General features: G+C 47.4%; 5 protein-coding genes across 6 annotated transcripts; 2 read left to right on the top strand and 3 right to left on the bottom strand.

Moving 5' to 3' along the window:
- The first annotated feature begins 1,708 nt into the window (after positions 1-1,708).
- On the top strand, positions 1,709-5,183 carry LOC308580184 (transmembrane and death domain protein 1-like). Of its 2 annotated transcripts, none has more exons than XM_081181533.1 (2): positions 1,709-1,784; positions 4,194-5,183. In XM_081181533.1, the coding sequence occupies exon 2, from the start codon at positions 4,204-4,206 to the stop codon at positions 5,113-5,115; it is 912 nt and encodes a 303-aa protein (XP_081037659.1). In that variant the 5' UTR covers positions 1,709-1,784; positions 4,194-4,203; the 3' UTR covers positions 5,116-5,183. The 2 variants fall into 2 exon arrangements, with proteins under 2 accessions (XP_081037659.1, XP_081037660.1); XM_081181534.1 differs by having other exon boundaries at positions 1,718-1,784; positions 4,187-5,183.
- Positions 5,184-7,056: 1,873 nt separating this feature from the next.
- On the top strand, positions 7,057-7,626 carry LOC308580302 (histone H4). Its single transcript, XM_081181618.1, has one exon. The coding sequence runs from the start codon at positions 7,075-7,077 to the stop codon at positions 7,384-7,386; it is 312 nt and encodes a 103-aa protein (XP_081037744.1). The 5' UTR covers positions 7,057-7,074; the 3' UTR covers positions 7,387-7,626.
- Positions 7,627-8,102: 476 nt separating this feature from the next.
- On the bottom strand, positions 8,103-8,790 carry LOC308580295 (histone H3.2). The gene has a single exon (XM_081181614.1). It carries the CDS (start codon positions 8,684-8,686, stop codon positions 8,276-8,278), a length of 411 nt encoding a protein of 136 aa, XP_081037740.1. The 5' UTR covers positions 8,687-8,790; the 3' UTR covers positions 8,103-8,275.
- Positions 8,791-10,015: 1,225 nt separating this feature from the next.
- On the bottom strand, positions 10,016-10,859 carry LOC308580058 (histone H2A type 2-C). Its single transcript, XM_081181185.1, has one exon. It carries the CDS (start codon positions 10,549-10,551, stop codon positions 10,162-10,164), a length of 390 nt encoding a protein of 129 aa, XP_081037311.1. The 5' UTR covers positions 10,552-10,859; the 3' UTR covers positions 10,016-10,161.
- Positions 10,860-12,869: 2,010 nt separating this feature from the next.
- LOC308579933 (histone H4) lies at positions 12,870-13,283 on the bottom strand. Its single transcript, XM_081180989.1, has one exon. It carries the CDS (start codon positions 13,270-13,272, stop codon positions 12,961-12,963), a length of 312 nt encoding a protein of 103 aa, XP_081037115.1. The 5' UTR covers positions 13,273-13,283; the 3' UTR covers positions 12,870-12,960.
- Between the last annotated feature and the right edge of the window lie 241 nt (positions 13,284-13,524).

The raw sequence follows: 13,524 nt of genomic DNA, 5'->3' as shown, positions 1-13,524 counted from the left end.
AACAGGAGGCCCCATTAGCTAAAGTGGTGCTTCAGGTTAAGAACAATTTCAGGTTAAGAACGGATCTCCAGAACGAATTAAGTACTTAACCTGAGGTACCACTGTACGTCCGTAAGTAGAGGTTCCACTGTAATATAAAAATAAAAATGGAATACAAGAATCCACCAAGAGCATATGAATTAATATGGCTAACTTGATTCAAACACACACACACACACACACACACACACACACACACACACACACACACCCCACTCACACACGAAAACAAAGTTCAACACAGCCAATCACAAACAAGCAACCACACCCTAGGCCAGCCACAATTTCTCTCACCGCCAAAGGAACACAAGCGAATAGCAAAGAGAACCTGACACAAAAACCCACACATACATTAAGCAAAATAGAAATATTGTCTCCTGACCCCACCCCCACTCGCCTTTCCCCCCTCCACCTCTTCCCCCCTTTTTTCTTCCCAATGTAACCCTAATGTCTCAACAAATGAAACAGACCTATGGAAAATGTAACTTAAAAAAGAGACATTGCGCATACCTTTGTAAACCAAGAAAACGTTAATAAAATATTTTTAAAAAATAATAATAAATAAAAAATAAAAATGGAATAGGGTGTCCCTATTTTCATCAGAGAAATGTTGGCGGGTATGTGATTTCTGCCCCTGGTATGGTGACCAGGTATGTACACAGCATTTTACCTGCGGCTTCACCTCGGTGGGCAGTGTATAATAATAATAATAATAATAATAATAATAATAATAATAATAATAATAATAATAATAATAATAATAATAATAATATAGTAGCTCGTGCATCTTGGTGCGTGAGCATCTCCTTTTGGGTTTTCATTTCTTTCTGCGGCAGAGTTTTTTTACACAAACGTTTTCCTCCATCTTTTACTTCTTTCAGCAGCAGCATTCCAGCTATCTCTTAGTGAAATTCCCATTACAGGAATAAACACCATTTGGTTCTATTTCTCAGAGCCTTTATTATTTACAAAACTTTTCACTGGTCTTTAATAAATAAATAAAAAACAAATAAAGCAACATAATCTTTTTCTCTTTTAGCCATCCGACCAGAGACCTAATGCTGACTCATTCACATGCTTAGTGTCATCAGCAATCCTGGTCACCTTACCTGAATCTATGGCATCATGACCAACAGCCAACCCACCTCGAGAGTCTTGAACTGGAGAGAAGATCATTTATAAATAACCAATAAATAATAAAATTATCAACTTTTCTCTAGGTAGGATAAATCTTTGGCAGAGTACTGCCGCCTGCTGGTTGATAAAAATTACAAGGTTGAAAACAGTCAATCTCACCCAGGATTCCTCATCCTCAGCCCTCCAGATCTTTTGAGACTACAGTTCCCATCATCCCTGACCACTGATCCTGCTAGCTAGGGATCATGGGAGTTGTAGTCCCAAAACATCTGGCGGGCTGGCACTGCCTTATATCAAGTGGTTCAATTACCTCAGTGTTGTCAGCACTGACTGGCAACAACTACCCCAAGATCTGAGGCAGTTTCCTCCAGGGCCGAGAAATCTCCAACAACTGCTGAACTACAATTCCCATCAGCACCAGTTAGCGTGGCCAATGGTGTTGGGAGTTGTAGCTGAGCTCAGCCGCAAGCTCCTCTCCCCGTAGGCAAAATGGAAGTGGACTTCCGCCTCCGTTTATGACATCAGATACTCAAGGAGATTTAAAATTCCATAGCAATTGCTCTGCGATATTCCGAGAGAGACATCCCCTGTTCTGGGAGTTAAGCCAGGTAACCCTCTCTCTTTGTCCCCAACTTAAAATCGCTTCAAAGCCAGCCTTCCCTCAGAGCCGAACCTTATATGTAGAGAAAGAAGACAAGATCTCATGATGTTTTATTTATTCATTTCACTACATTTCTAGCTCTCCCACCTTTTCCTCCAAGGATCTCAAAGTAGCATAAATGGGTTCCAGACCCTCTCAGTGTCCCTATTTTCCTGGGACAATCCCAGGTTTACAGAAGCTGTCCTGGTTTCCGATTTGATCCCGGAATGTCCCACTTTTCCTTAGGACATCATCCCTCTTTTCATCAGAGAAATGTGGGAGGGTGTGGAGTTCAGTAACTAGACAACCTTGAGAAGACATCTGAAGACAGTCCTGTATGGGGAAGTTTTTTTTTAATGCTTAATGTTTAATTACCGTATGTTTTTATATGTTGGAAGCTGGCCATAGTGACTGGGGCAACCCAATCAGATGGTTGGGGTATAAATAAATATATTATTATTATTATTACTACTACTACTACTACTACAGTGGTACCTCGGGTTACAGATGCTTCAGGTTACAGACACTTCAGGTTACAGACTCCACTAACCCAGAAATAGTACCTTGGGTTAAGAACTTTGCTTCAGGATGAAAACAGAAATCACACAGCAGCAGTGGGGGACCCCATTAGCTAAAGTGGTACCTCAGGTTAAGAACAGTTTCAGGTTAAGAATGGACCTCTGGAACAAATTAAGTTCTTAACCGGAGGTACCACTGTATTATTATTATTATTATTATTATTCCATCTCAACTACTACATCATATCCCAGAAAGATTTCAGGCGATCAAGATGGCCAGTAATTATTGTAGTCCTGTTTATTCCATGGACACCCAAGTTCCTGCCATTCTGCAAAATTCACACACTCCACAAACACAGTTGTAAAGGCACTCAGCTGCCAATTTCCCCTTCTCAAAATAGGACACCTTTGCAGTAGAGAAACCGTGGGTGTTTTGTGTGTGCTACAGCACTGCAGAAACACAGAGAAATTTAATTCCCACAGCAACCCTTTGATGTAGGTCACTTTGAATAGCAGTGACTGGCCCAAGATAAGCCAATGGGCTTCAGGGTTGAGTGGAGATTTGAACCCTTGTCTCGCAACCCTCTAGTCCAATCCTCTAAGCAGTACTCCACACAGGCTCTTTGCTCCCTTCTCCAGACAGATACCCATCTCTTTCCTCTCCTGGCTACTCTCTTCCATAGCTGTCAACTTTCAGATTTGAAAATACAGTGGTACCTCAGGTTAAGTACGTAATTCATTCCAGAGGTCCGTTCTTAACCTGAAACTGTTCTTAACCTGAAGCACCACTTTAGCTAATGGGGCCTCCTGCTGCTGCCGCGCCGCCAGAGCCTGATTTCTGTTCTTGTCCTGAAGCAAAGTTCTTAACCTGAAGCACTATTTCTGGGTTAGCGGAGTCTGTAACCCGAAGTGTATATAACCCAAGGTACCACTGTAAGGGATCAGGAGCCTCTAAAATAAGGGATCAGCAGCCTCACTTGTCCCAGGCCCTCCTGTCTTCCACTGCCTCCCGCAGTTTGGTCAAACTCATGCTGGTAGCTTCGAGAACACTGTCCAACCATCTCGTCCTCATGGTTGGATGTTACTAGTGCGCAAAGTTACCCAGTCAGGATTTGAATCTTGGTCCTAACTTTTGGGGTTAAGTTTCTGTTTAGCTGTCCCTCAATAGTGACAAACCTTATCTCCCATTCATCTCTCAGATCCCCTTGTAAATCTAAAATACTGACCTCACCACATCCTGCTGTAAAATAATTCCCCAAGTTAATTACACATTGTGTGAAGGTAAGTGTGTGAAGCTACAGCATTCCTACTATCAGCTTAAGTGACACATTCACTCTCTCTCTCTCTCTCTCTCTCTCTCTCTCTCTCACACACACACACACACACACACACACACACGCACGTGCACACACACACACAAACACACACAGCCCCTCCGAGCCAAAGGCCCAAAGGCAGAAAGCCCAGCCAGCAGCCAAACGAAGCCTCAAGCGTTGGTTCCCACAGCGCAGCAACCCGGCAAAGGGATGCAGCAAGGAAAACCACTGTCACCTCTCAGCTGGGAAGCGCTGAGCAAAGGCGAGTCCCCAGGCAATGCGGCTGATTTGATCGGCACAAGGCATGCAAGCTCCACCCCCCAGTCGTTCTTAGACTCCTTATTGGGCAGCCGAGCAACGCAGTCGAGGAGCCTCCCTGGCCGGCGGGGAGCCGGGAGGGGGAGGAGCTGCTTCCTTTGAAATCCGGGAAATTTACGGGATAGCAACCATCTGGGATAGCAGCGGGAAACGGCGCTGGAATGAGTGAGTTTCCCGCCAAATATGGGAAGGTTGACAGCTATGCTCTCTTCTCTCAGGCTCCAGGACTTCCTCAATGCTGATTCTCATCGGAACAGCCCTTTTCCTCCTGGTGTGTCCTGCCTTGCCCGACGACACGGTGGCCGATGACATTGGCAGCCACATGATGGGCCGCATCTCGGAGCTGCTGTCCCCCGAGGAATGCCAGGCCTTCTACGCCAAGCTCATTGGGCCCGAGGAGAATGTGAACGAAGAGCTCCAACGCCTCTCGGCAGAGAGGAACCCCATTCGCAGGCGACGGGAAATCGCCACCACCGAGGCCTGCAAAGCCACCCTCAACGGCTGGCTGGAGACGGAAGGAGACGCCATGTATTGGGACCGCCTGTCGAGGGCTCTCCAGGCCGTCGGGCGTCCCGACGTCTCCCTGGAGCTGGGCAAGAACCTCAACCAAGACAAGAGTCTGGAGATCAAGAAGAACGTGGAGGGATATCACAAGACGGTCCAGCGCTTGACCTCTTCGCTGCTCCTGGAAGAGAATGAGATGGGTGGGAGCGAGGGGCTAGGAGGCCGGCTGCGGAGAGAGGGATCTCAGGCCCAGCTGGAAGAGGGGGATTGGGACAAATTGGAGCTGATTATAGAGAGGAGGCCCCTGCCGCCATACAACAGGAGTCTCTTTCAGTGGGTCACTCCACTGGTGACGGGGGTCGTCGGGGGATTCCTCACGTCTTTCGTTGTGGTGGCTCTAGCTGTCTATTCTTTCTTCTGGATCCTGAAGCAAGAAAGTCCCACCCCCACGACGCCCAACTGGGACTCTGTACCCGATATGATTTTCCGCTCCCCTTCGCCCAAGCGTGGGGCCATCTACTACTCGTTTCAGCAATTTGATGATCTGGGGAAGCGCGGTGGTGAGATGGAAGATTACGGCAATGACGACGATGACGACGATAACGAGGAAGACTGGGAGAAAGAACCCATTGTTAGGTCTTAAGTAAAGTCAACCTTACTGCAACTTGCTTTATGGAGAATGTAGATTAAAAATAAAACATGTTTGCTTAAGAGGTCCAAAATGTGTGCTTGTTTTACAGTAGCATAACAATTGCCATGCGGGACACGGGGGGTGCTGTGGGTTAAACCACAGAGCCTAGGACTTGCCAATCAGAAGGTCGGCGGTTCGAATTCCCGCGATGGGGTGAGCTCCCGTTGGTCAGTCCCTGCTCCTGCCAACCTAGCAGTTCGAAAGCACCTCAAAGCGCAAGTAGATAAATAGGTGCCTCTCTGGCAGGAAGGTAAACGTGTTTCCGTGTGCTGCTCTGGCTCGCCAGAAGTGGCTTAGTCATGCTGGCCACATGACCCGGAAGCTGTATGCCGGCTCCCTCGGCCAATAAAGAGAGATGAGCGCTGCAACCCCAGAGTCGGTCATGACTGGACCTAATGGTCAGGGGTCCCTTTACCTTTTAACAATTGTCATGTTGAGCTAGGTCATTGTTCTGATGATGATGATGATTTATTTGTACTCCGCCCATCTGACTGTTTGCCCCAGCCACTCTGGGTGGCTTCCAACACACATAAAAACATAATATAACTTCAAACACTGAAAACTTCCCGATACAGGGCTGCATTCAGATGTCTTCTAAAAGTTGTGTAGTCCTTTATCTCCTTGACATCTGATGGGAGGCAGCATAAAAAAACACCTCTGCATGAAAAAAACCTCTGCATGCTAGGTCAAATTTCCAAACACTGTCCTGGGTTACTTAATACCCAATGTAATCTCAGCAAGGCATGAAATGCATAAGATGACAGAAGTCTGGTAGTATTATTAGTGGCACAGAAGGGGGGCTTTCAGTAGATGCTCCCTACATGTCAAATTGCTCCTTCCAGAATTCCCTCTCCTTTTGAAGTAAAATAAAGGACTGTCCTCTTCCCAAGTTTGATCAATTCCTCCTCCACCCTTTGCTCTGAACAGGGCAAGGAGAAGCAGCCGCCAGTGGCGTAGCGTGGGTTGTCAGCACCCGGGGCAAGGCAAGTAATTTGCGCCCCCTAACCCATGGATTTGCACCCCCTAACCTGTGGATTTGCGCCCCCTAACCCCCAGATGTTGCGCCCGGTGCGGCCGGCCCCCCCTGCACCCCCACGCTACGCCACTGGCAGCCGTAATGAGAAAAACAAATCAAATCAAAACTGAAAAGCTCCTATTTCCAAGCTAAATGTTACTAGCATGCTCTTACAAACTTATTTAAGTGGGGGTGCAATGGAGCGGATACATTCTGCATATGTAGAAAACAATCACTTTAAAAAATCTAATCTCTGGCACGTAGTATGTGCAGAGTTAAAACTTTTAAGAGTGGGATTTTAAACCTATTGTTTCAGCTGTAATAATAACAATAATCCTCTCCAAATAACTTATTTACTGGGTGGTTTAAGATGGGCATCCTTAAAGCCAAACTACAGAGGAGGAGATACCAACTGAGTCACAATCAAAGGCAGAATTAAAGTCGCTTCAACCTAACTGTTTCAGTCGATATAAGTCCTCTTTAAGCTTTTCTCGTCAATAATTGGAAAAGCACAGAGATTTCTTTAAAGAGAAGGAAAGAAGTAAAACAACAGTGGGCTTGCGATTTGTGATTAGAAATGACCAAACGATTTTGCAAAAATATATTCTGTAAACAGTGGAAATATACTCTCACAAATGTTATGAGAATCTTAAAAGAAACGTTCTGATCAGTAAACCTTTGGGTAGAAACCCTCAGCGCTCTCGGAACGCGCCAAATCTCGAGTTTGAATTTGATTGGCCGATTCAGCCAGTTATTCACCCACCCAATGGGGATAAAGGGGTGGATCCTAACGCTTTCATGCTGAAGTTTTCCCTCCGGTCCGACTCCACAATACATAAACAGAAACGCAACGCCCAGCCGCTTCACTTCGGGGGAGACGTCGGAAAGAGTCAGTCATGTCTGGTCGTGGAAAAGGAGGCAAGGGGCTCGGCAAAGGAGGTGCCAAGCGCCACCGAAAGGTTCTCCGAGACAACATCCAGGGCATCACCAAGCCCGCCATCCGACGCTTGGCTCGCCGAGGCGGAGTCAAGCGCATCTCGGGGCTCATCTACGAAGAAACGCGTGGCGTCCTCAAGGTCTTCCTGGAGAACGTCATCCGCGATGCGGTCACTTACACGGAGCACGCTAAGAGGAAGACTGTCACGGCCATGGACGTTGTCTACGCCCTGAAGCGGCAGGGACGCACTCTGTACGGCTTCGGAGGCTAAGCTCCGTACTGAAAATAGTCGCTTTCAAAAGGCCCTTTTAAGGGCCAACCACTTTGTCACTCAAAAGAGCTTTCTCGCTTCTTTCGAAGCAAATGTGCGTATCTGCAATTTCACGATGTACCTAAAGCCCAATCTTGCCACAAACTTAGAAGGCGGAAGCTGCGTTTTTAAACTAGTGTGCCTTTAAACTGGAAACTACAAATCTTGGGAGCGCGGGAATGAATATTGCTTCTGAATAAACCTAGAAGCTGGCTTCAGGGGTGGTTTTGAACACTGCATACATCCCACAGATGCAGCCATGCAAATAGCTGATTTGGGGCTGGGAGAGGCTATACGCTGCATGGACTTTCACGCTTGCACCGCAGAATCACTTCCTATGAAAAACTGCTTCACTTAACCTTAGTGGCTTTACCAAGAAACTTAACAGATTCGAGAGGAACAAATGTTTGTAACTTACTCCTGGAGCCTAAATTTTTGCTTTAGCTGAGGTGCCTTTTGGCTACTAGGAATGAATCTCACTAGTTGGTACCCCGTGGGCTTTCTCTTTTATAAGTTCACATTAATCGAGGTAACTGGCATGTTTTTATTCTATTTTATCTTGTGCTTTTATGCTGTAAACTTCCGAGATCTAAATTTTTAAAAAAGCGGGGAAAAGAAAAATTAAGCAGTTCTTCGGGTATGTCTCAGGTACCCCAGTAAGATTCATTTTACATGGCTAAAGGGACGGCTAAGGCGACATACTGTATATATACTGCGAAAGTACGAAGCGATTCACACAATCGTGGCAGAAACGTGACTTCAGCTTTTTTCTTGAAGGAGTGGCGGCTCTAAAAAGAGCCTTTGGGTGGGTGGGTGGCGGAAAGGGAGAGCGGCTGGCTGCGGCTCCCTTTTAAGCCCTCTCGCCACGGATGCGGCGCGCCAGCTGGATGTCTTTGGGCATGATGGTGACCCTCTTGGCGTGGATGGCGCACAGGTTGGTGTCCTCGAAGAGGCCCACCAGGTAAGCCTCGCTGGCCTCCTGCAGAGCCATCACTGCCGAACTCTGGAAGCGAAGGTCGGTCTTGAAGTCTTGGGCGATCTCCCGCACGAGGCGCTGGAAAGGCAGCTTGCGAATCAGCAGCTCCGTGGACTTCTGGTAGCGGCGGATCTCGCGCAGAGCGACGGTGCCCGGGCGGTAGCGGTGGGGCTTCTTCACGCCGCCTGTGGCCGGAGCGCTCTTCCGAGCTGCCTTGGTGGCCAGCTGCTTGCGCGGAGCCTTCCCGCCAGTGGACTTGCGAGCGGTCTGCTTGGTGCGAGCCATTCCTCCTTGCAGCAAATACCAGCCTCTCTACCTTCGCCTTCGCCGGGAATCAAAATGAGCAAGCCGCCTGCGTGCGGACCATTTATATAGCTCTCTCGCTTTGTTCTCATTGGCTGAAAATAGCCATGTAGCCGTTGGAAACATTTGAAATTCCCGGGCTTGTTCGCGATTGGGTATTTCCTTCATTCTCCCCTGATCTGCATAAGAGATCAGAAAGGGTAGAGTCACGCACACACCGCCAGCTTCCGATTTGATATATTAAAATCTTGCTTTGCGAGGGTCTGAATTCGAGTCAATGGAGCGCCAGGCGTTTCCAATCACATTCAGTCGAGTTATTGGTTTGGCAGGCGTTTGAAGGGACAATTTAAAGAAGCTAGTGTTTTGTTGCAATCTGCTCCCATTGACAAAAGGCAGGGCGAGGGGCGGGGACATAAATTTCACCACCATTTGGAAACCATTGCTTAGCCATCCTGATTACAAACTACCCCGGAAGTGATCGGATTTTTGTTTTGGAGATAGGAATTCAAGAAATCGGCAATCGACTTTGCTAAATGGATTACAGGAAAACAGAGGAAGGCGATGAAGCCCTTTGCTACAGCAACTGTTGTGACGAAAGGGGTCGCAATACTTCTCTTTCCCCCCCGGAACGGGTGGAAAAGTATCCGGTGGGAAATAAAACCTGGCTACTGCGAACTCCCCCCCCCCCCACGTCTGCAGTTTCCTTAAATTAAGAATAGATCATGGACCCCCAGCTGACGTGTACCTTGGTAGTTTTTGGAAAGTGTTGACTATGGGGCATCCGATGTTGCTTAGAAACTGCAGGCCTGTGACAACTAGTCTTTGCTTCAGCAGTCAGCAATACGAGGCTAAAAGCGATGGACTACAATGGCAGGGTGAATTTCGAGTGCTTCGTGAACTAGGGCAGATATATTTCTTACTAAAGACCCAAGTAAGAAAGCGCAATAGTCTTTTGCCTTCAACCTTAATCTAGAGCAGAGCTTTCCAAACTTTTTATGTTGGTGACACAGTAATTCAGTTTTACTAGCGAACTCTTTTTCAGTTTGCGCGACACACCTACATACTGCAGCCGGCACACTAACGTGTCGCGAGTTTGGAAAGCTCTGATCTAGGGTGTGAGGCTCTAGCAATACAACTCATGAAACAAAACAAGAAAATGGCGTCCGAAGTAACCCGGAAGCCCTTTTTCGACAATTTGGAATTGCTAGTCTTTTTTAAGACTATTACCTCCCGTCTTTTTATACAGGCTTGACCCTCTTGGATAACTTAAGAGCCTTAGTCTAACCCAATCAAGTTTCTCTAGCCGCCTGCTTTTGTGTATAAAAACGCACTAAATATCTCGTTTATTTCTACTTGCTCGATTTTAGCAAACCAGAATCGCAGCTCCTCTTTTGACACCGTGGGTGGCTCTTAAAAGAGCCGTTTGGTTTTCAGGCTGTTCGAAAAGTTTGGAGCCTTTACTTGTTTTTCGCCTTGTGGCTTTCGGTCTTCTTGGGCAGCAGCACAGCCTGGATGTTGGGCAAGACTCCGCCCTGCGCGATGGTCACTTTGCCCAGGAGTTTGTTCAGCTCCTCGTCATTACGAATGGCGAGCTGCAGGTGACGAGGGATGATGCGAGTCTTCTTGTTGTCTCTGGCCGCGTTGCCCGCCAACTCCAGGATCTCGGCGGTCAGATATTCGAGCACGGCAGCCATGTAAACCGGAGCCCCGGCGCCGACTCTCTCGGCGTAGTTGCCTTTCCGAAGCAGGCGGTGTACGCGGCCGACCGGGAACTGCAGGCCGGCCCGCGAAGAGCGAGACTTGGCCTTAGCCCGAGCTTTGCCTCCCTGCTTCCCGCGTCCAGACATAGCGGAGTTCTTCTCTGAGATCGAATCCGACGTACTACTCGCAGCGAGCTAGAATTCGGAAAGGGAGCTTTCAGCTTTTTATGCGTTCCATTGACTTGTAAATCGCGGCCCGTGATTGGCTGGAGAGACCATCGGGCTTAAATCAACCAATGAAAAGCAAGGTTCTCGTTTTTGATCAATGGAAAGAGCCGCCAAAGCAGGCTTCCAATAGGAAACGTGTATTTTACAATCCTGTCTTTTACATATGTAAGAGGATGATGCCGAGGCATTTGCTATTCGCGGGTAAAATATAAAACCTTTTACTGCGACCGACCGAAAGAAAAACAACTGTGAGCAAACTTTTTTCTTTGTGAAAGGTTCACCAAATATTCAACAATCAGATCATATTCACATGCTCCCGCTCATGTGTCTTGGATGCTTTAATAATAATAATAATAATTTTTTATTTATACCCCGCCCTCCCCCGCCAGACCCAGGCTCAAGTCGGCTAACGCCAGTAAAATTACAATAAAAACATAATGCGGGGGGGGGGGGCAATTTAAAATACAGGTAAAGATACAATTTAAAATGCAGCATCATTTTAATAGTAGCCCACAGTTGAGATTCCTGCGTTGCAGGGAGTTGGACTAGATGACTTTTGTGTCCCTTCCAGTTCTATGATTCTAAGTGTCCATTTTAACACATCCTCAATCCTTCGTTTCAGCCAGAGGCGTGCATTGAATGGGGCAAACATGAAATCCACCTAGTTCCTGCTCCCTGCTCATAAAGCATGATTAGGTAACTAATCCATGGGTATGTCTTTAAGTAAATTCCCTAAATAAATGTTACCTAACATACCTGGTTGCTTTTATGCATCACGCGGCACAGATCCTTACAATGACTGTGCTCCTATCCTGCTTTTGGGAAGGGCAAAGGAATCTATTGTCAGAAGTAAAAAAAAAGGGGGGGGATAAGTGAGTATCCGAAAGCAGAAATATTACATGTATATATACAAAGCGCTGCGTTAGGTGCCCTCTAAACAGGCAGCTTAATGCTTTCTTCATAATGCTTTATTGGCACGGAAGTTTGATTCCCATATGGGACAGCTGCAGGGGATTCACTAGATCAGGGGTCAGCAAACTTTTTCAGCAGGGGGCCGGTGCACTGTCCCTCATACCTTGTGGGGGGCTGGACTATATTTTGGAAAATATTAATGAATGAATTCTTATGCCCCACTGTTATGTATTCAACTCAGTACATAACACTCACAAATAATTCAGAGGTGCATTTTCAATAAAAGCACATATTCTACTCATGTAAAAACACCAGACAGGCCCCACAAATCACCCAGAGATGCATTTTAAGTAAAAGCACACATTGTACTCATGTAAAAACACAGATTCCCGGACCGTCTGCGAGCCAGATTTAGAAGGCGATTGGGCCGGATCCGGCCCCAGGGCCTTAGTTTGCCTACCCATGCACTGGATAATTGTCAGGGTCCCTTCCAACTCTACAATTCTATGATTCTGTGATTAATGAGGCCACACAGGTGGCGCTGTGGGTTAAACCACAGAGCCTAGGACTTGCCGATCAGAAGGTTGGCGGTTCAAAGCCCTGTGATGGGGTGAGCTCCTGTTGTCTGGTCCCTGCTAACCTAGCAGTTCGAAAGCACGTCCAAGTGCAAGTAGATAAATAGGTACCACTCCGGTGGGAAGGTAAATGGCGTTTCCGTGCACTGCTCTGGTTTGCCAGAAGCGGCTTAGTCATGCTGGCCACATGACCCGGAAGCTGTACGCCGGCTCCCTTGGCCAATAAAGCGAGATGAGCGCCGCAACCCCAGTCGGTCACAACTGGACCTAATGGTCAGGGGTCCCTTTACCTTTACCATGCATTTTGTAACATTTGCCACACACACACACTAATGATTGGCTGATTTGATAATTTCACCATTTCATTGGTTCAAACTGTGTACAACTTGAAAGAGGCAAATGGGGAACAAAAAGCAAGACTACTTCCCCTGTGGCACCTCACTCAACCCAGCTCATTTATTTACTTATACCCCACCTTTCCTTCAAGTAACTTAAGGCAGTTTACAGCCCGCCCTTCCCACCCTAACGACGACCCGGTAAAGCAAGGTAGGTTAGGTTGGCACCAGTCACTTCGTGAATAACTTTAGCCTTGGTCTTGCATGTGACACGATCATTACACCACACTGGCTCTAGAAACCATTTGAGTTTTAGAACCTTCCCAAAGGGTAACTAGATTAGTGTATTTTTTGCCGCACTTTCCTGGATTAGGGTCCATCCCGGAAGTGGGTAATTTTTTTTAAAGCTTTAAGCTCTAAAGCAGTGTCTACAGCTCTTTCTAAGAAAGATTTGAGTGGCCCTTAAAAGAGCCTTTTGAGAATTATGATGATGTGCTGTGGGGAACTTAGCCTCCGAAGCCGTACAGAGTGCGTCCCTGCCGCTTCAGGGCGTAGACAACGTCCATGGCCGTGACAGTCTTCCTCTTAGCGTGCTCCGTGTAAGTGACCGCATCGCGGATGACGTTCTCCAGGAAGACCTTGAGGACGCCACGCGTTTCTTCATAGATGAGCCCTGAGATGCGCTTGACTCCGCCTCGGCGAGCCAAACGTCGGATGGCGGGCTTGGTGATGCCCTGGATGTTGTCTCGGAGAACCTTTCGGTGGCGCTTGGCGCCTCCTTTGCCGAGCCCCTTGCCTCCTTTGCCACGACCAGACATGCCTGACTCTTTCCGACGTCTCCCCGAAGTGAAGCAGCTAGGCGTTGCGTTTTTGTTTATGTATTGTGGAATCCGACCGGAGGGAAAACTTCAGCATGAAAGCGTTAGGCTCCACCCCCTTATCCCCGATTGGGTGAGTGACTGGCAGGCTGAATCGGCCAATCAAATTCAAACTCGAGATTTGGCGCGTTCCGAGAGCGCTGTTGGTTTCTGCCAAAAGGTAGAACGTTTCTTTTGAGTTTTTAAAACGTA

The sequence above is a fragment of the Podarcis bocagei genome (genome assembly GCF_964188305.1).
Source record: "Podarcis bocagei genome assembly, chromosome: 2".
NCBI lineage: Eukaryota > Metazoa > Chordata > Lepidosauria > Squamata > Lacertidae > Podarcis > Podarcis bocagei.
Note: the sequence above shows the minus strand (reverse complement) of the source record. Positions and strands in the feature narration are given on the sequence as shown.

Excerpts from the sequence above, each read along its gene's own strand:
- LOC308580184 (XM_081181533.1), top strand. The coding sequence starts at position 4,204 with ATGCTGATTCTCATCGGAACAGCCCTTTTCCTCCTGGTGTGTCCTGCC.
- LOC308580302 (XM_081181618.1), top strand. The coding sequence starts at position 7,075 with ATGTCTGGTCGTGGAAAAGGAGGCAAGGGGCTCGGCAAAGGAGGTGCC.
- LOC308580295 (XM_081181614.1), bottom strand. The coding sequence starts at position 8,686 with ATGGCTCGCACCAAGCAGACCGCTCGCAAGTCCACTGGCGGGAAGGCT.
- LOC308580058 (XM_081181185.1), bottom strand. The coding sequence starts at position 10,551 with ATGTCTGGACGCGGGAAGCAGGGAGGCAAAGCTCGGGCTAAGGCCAAG.
- LOC308579933 (XM_081180989.1), bottom strand. The coding sequence starts at position 13,272 with ATGTCTGGTCGTGGCAAAGGAGGCAAGGGGCTCGGCAAAGGAGGCGCC.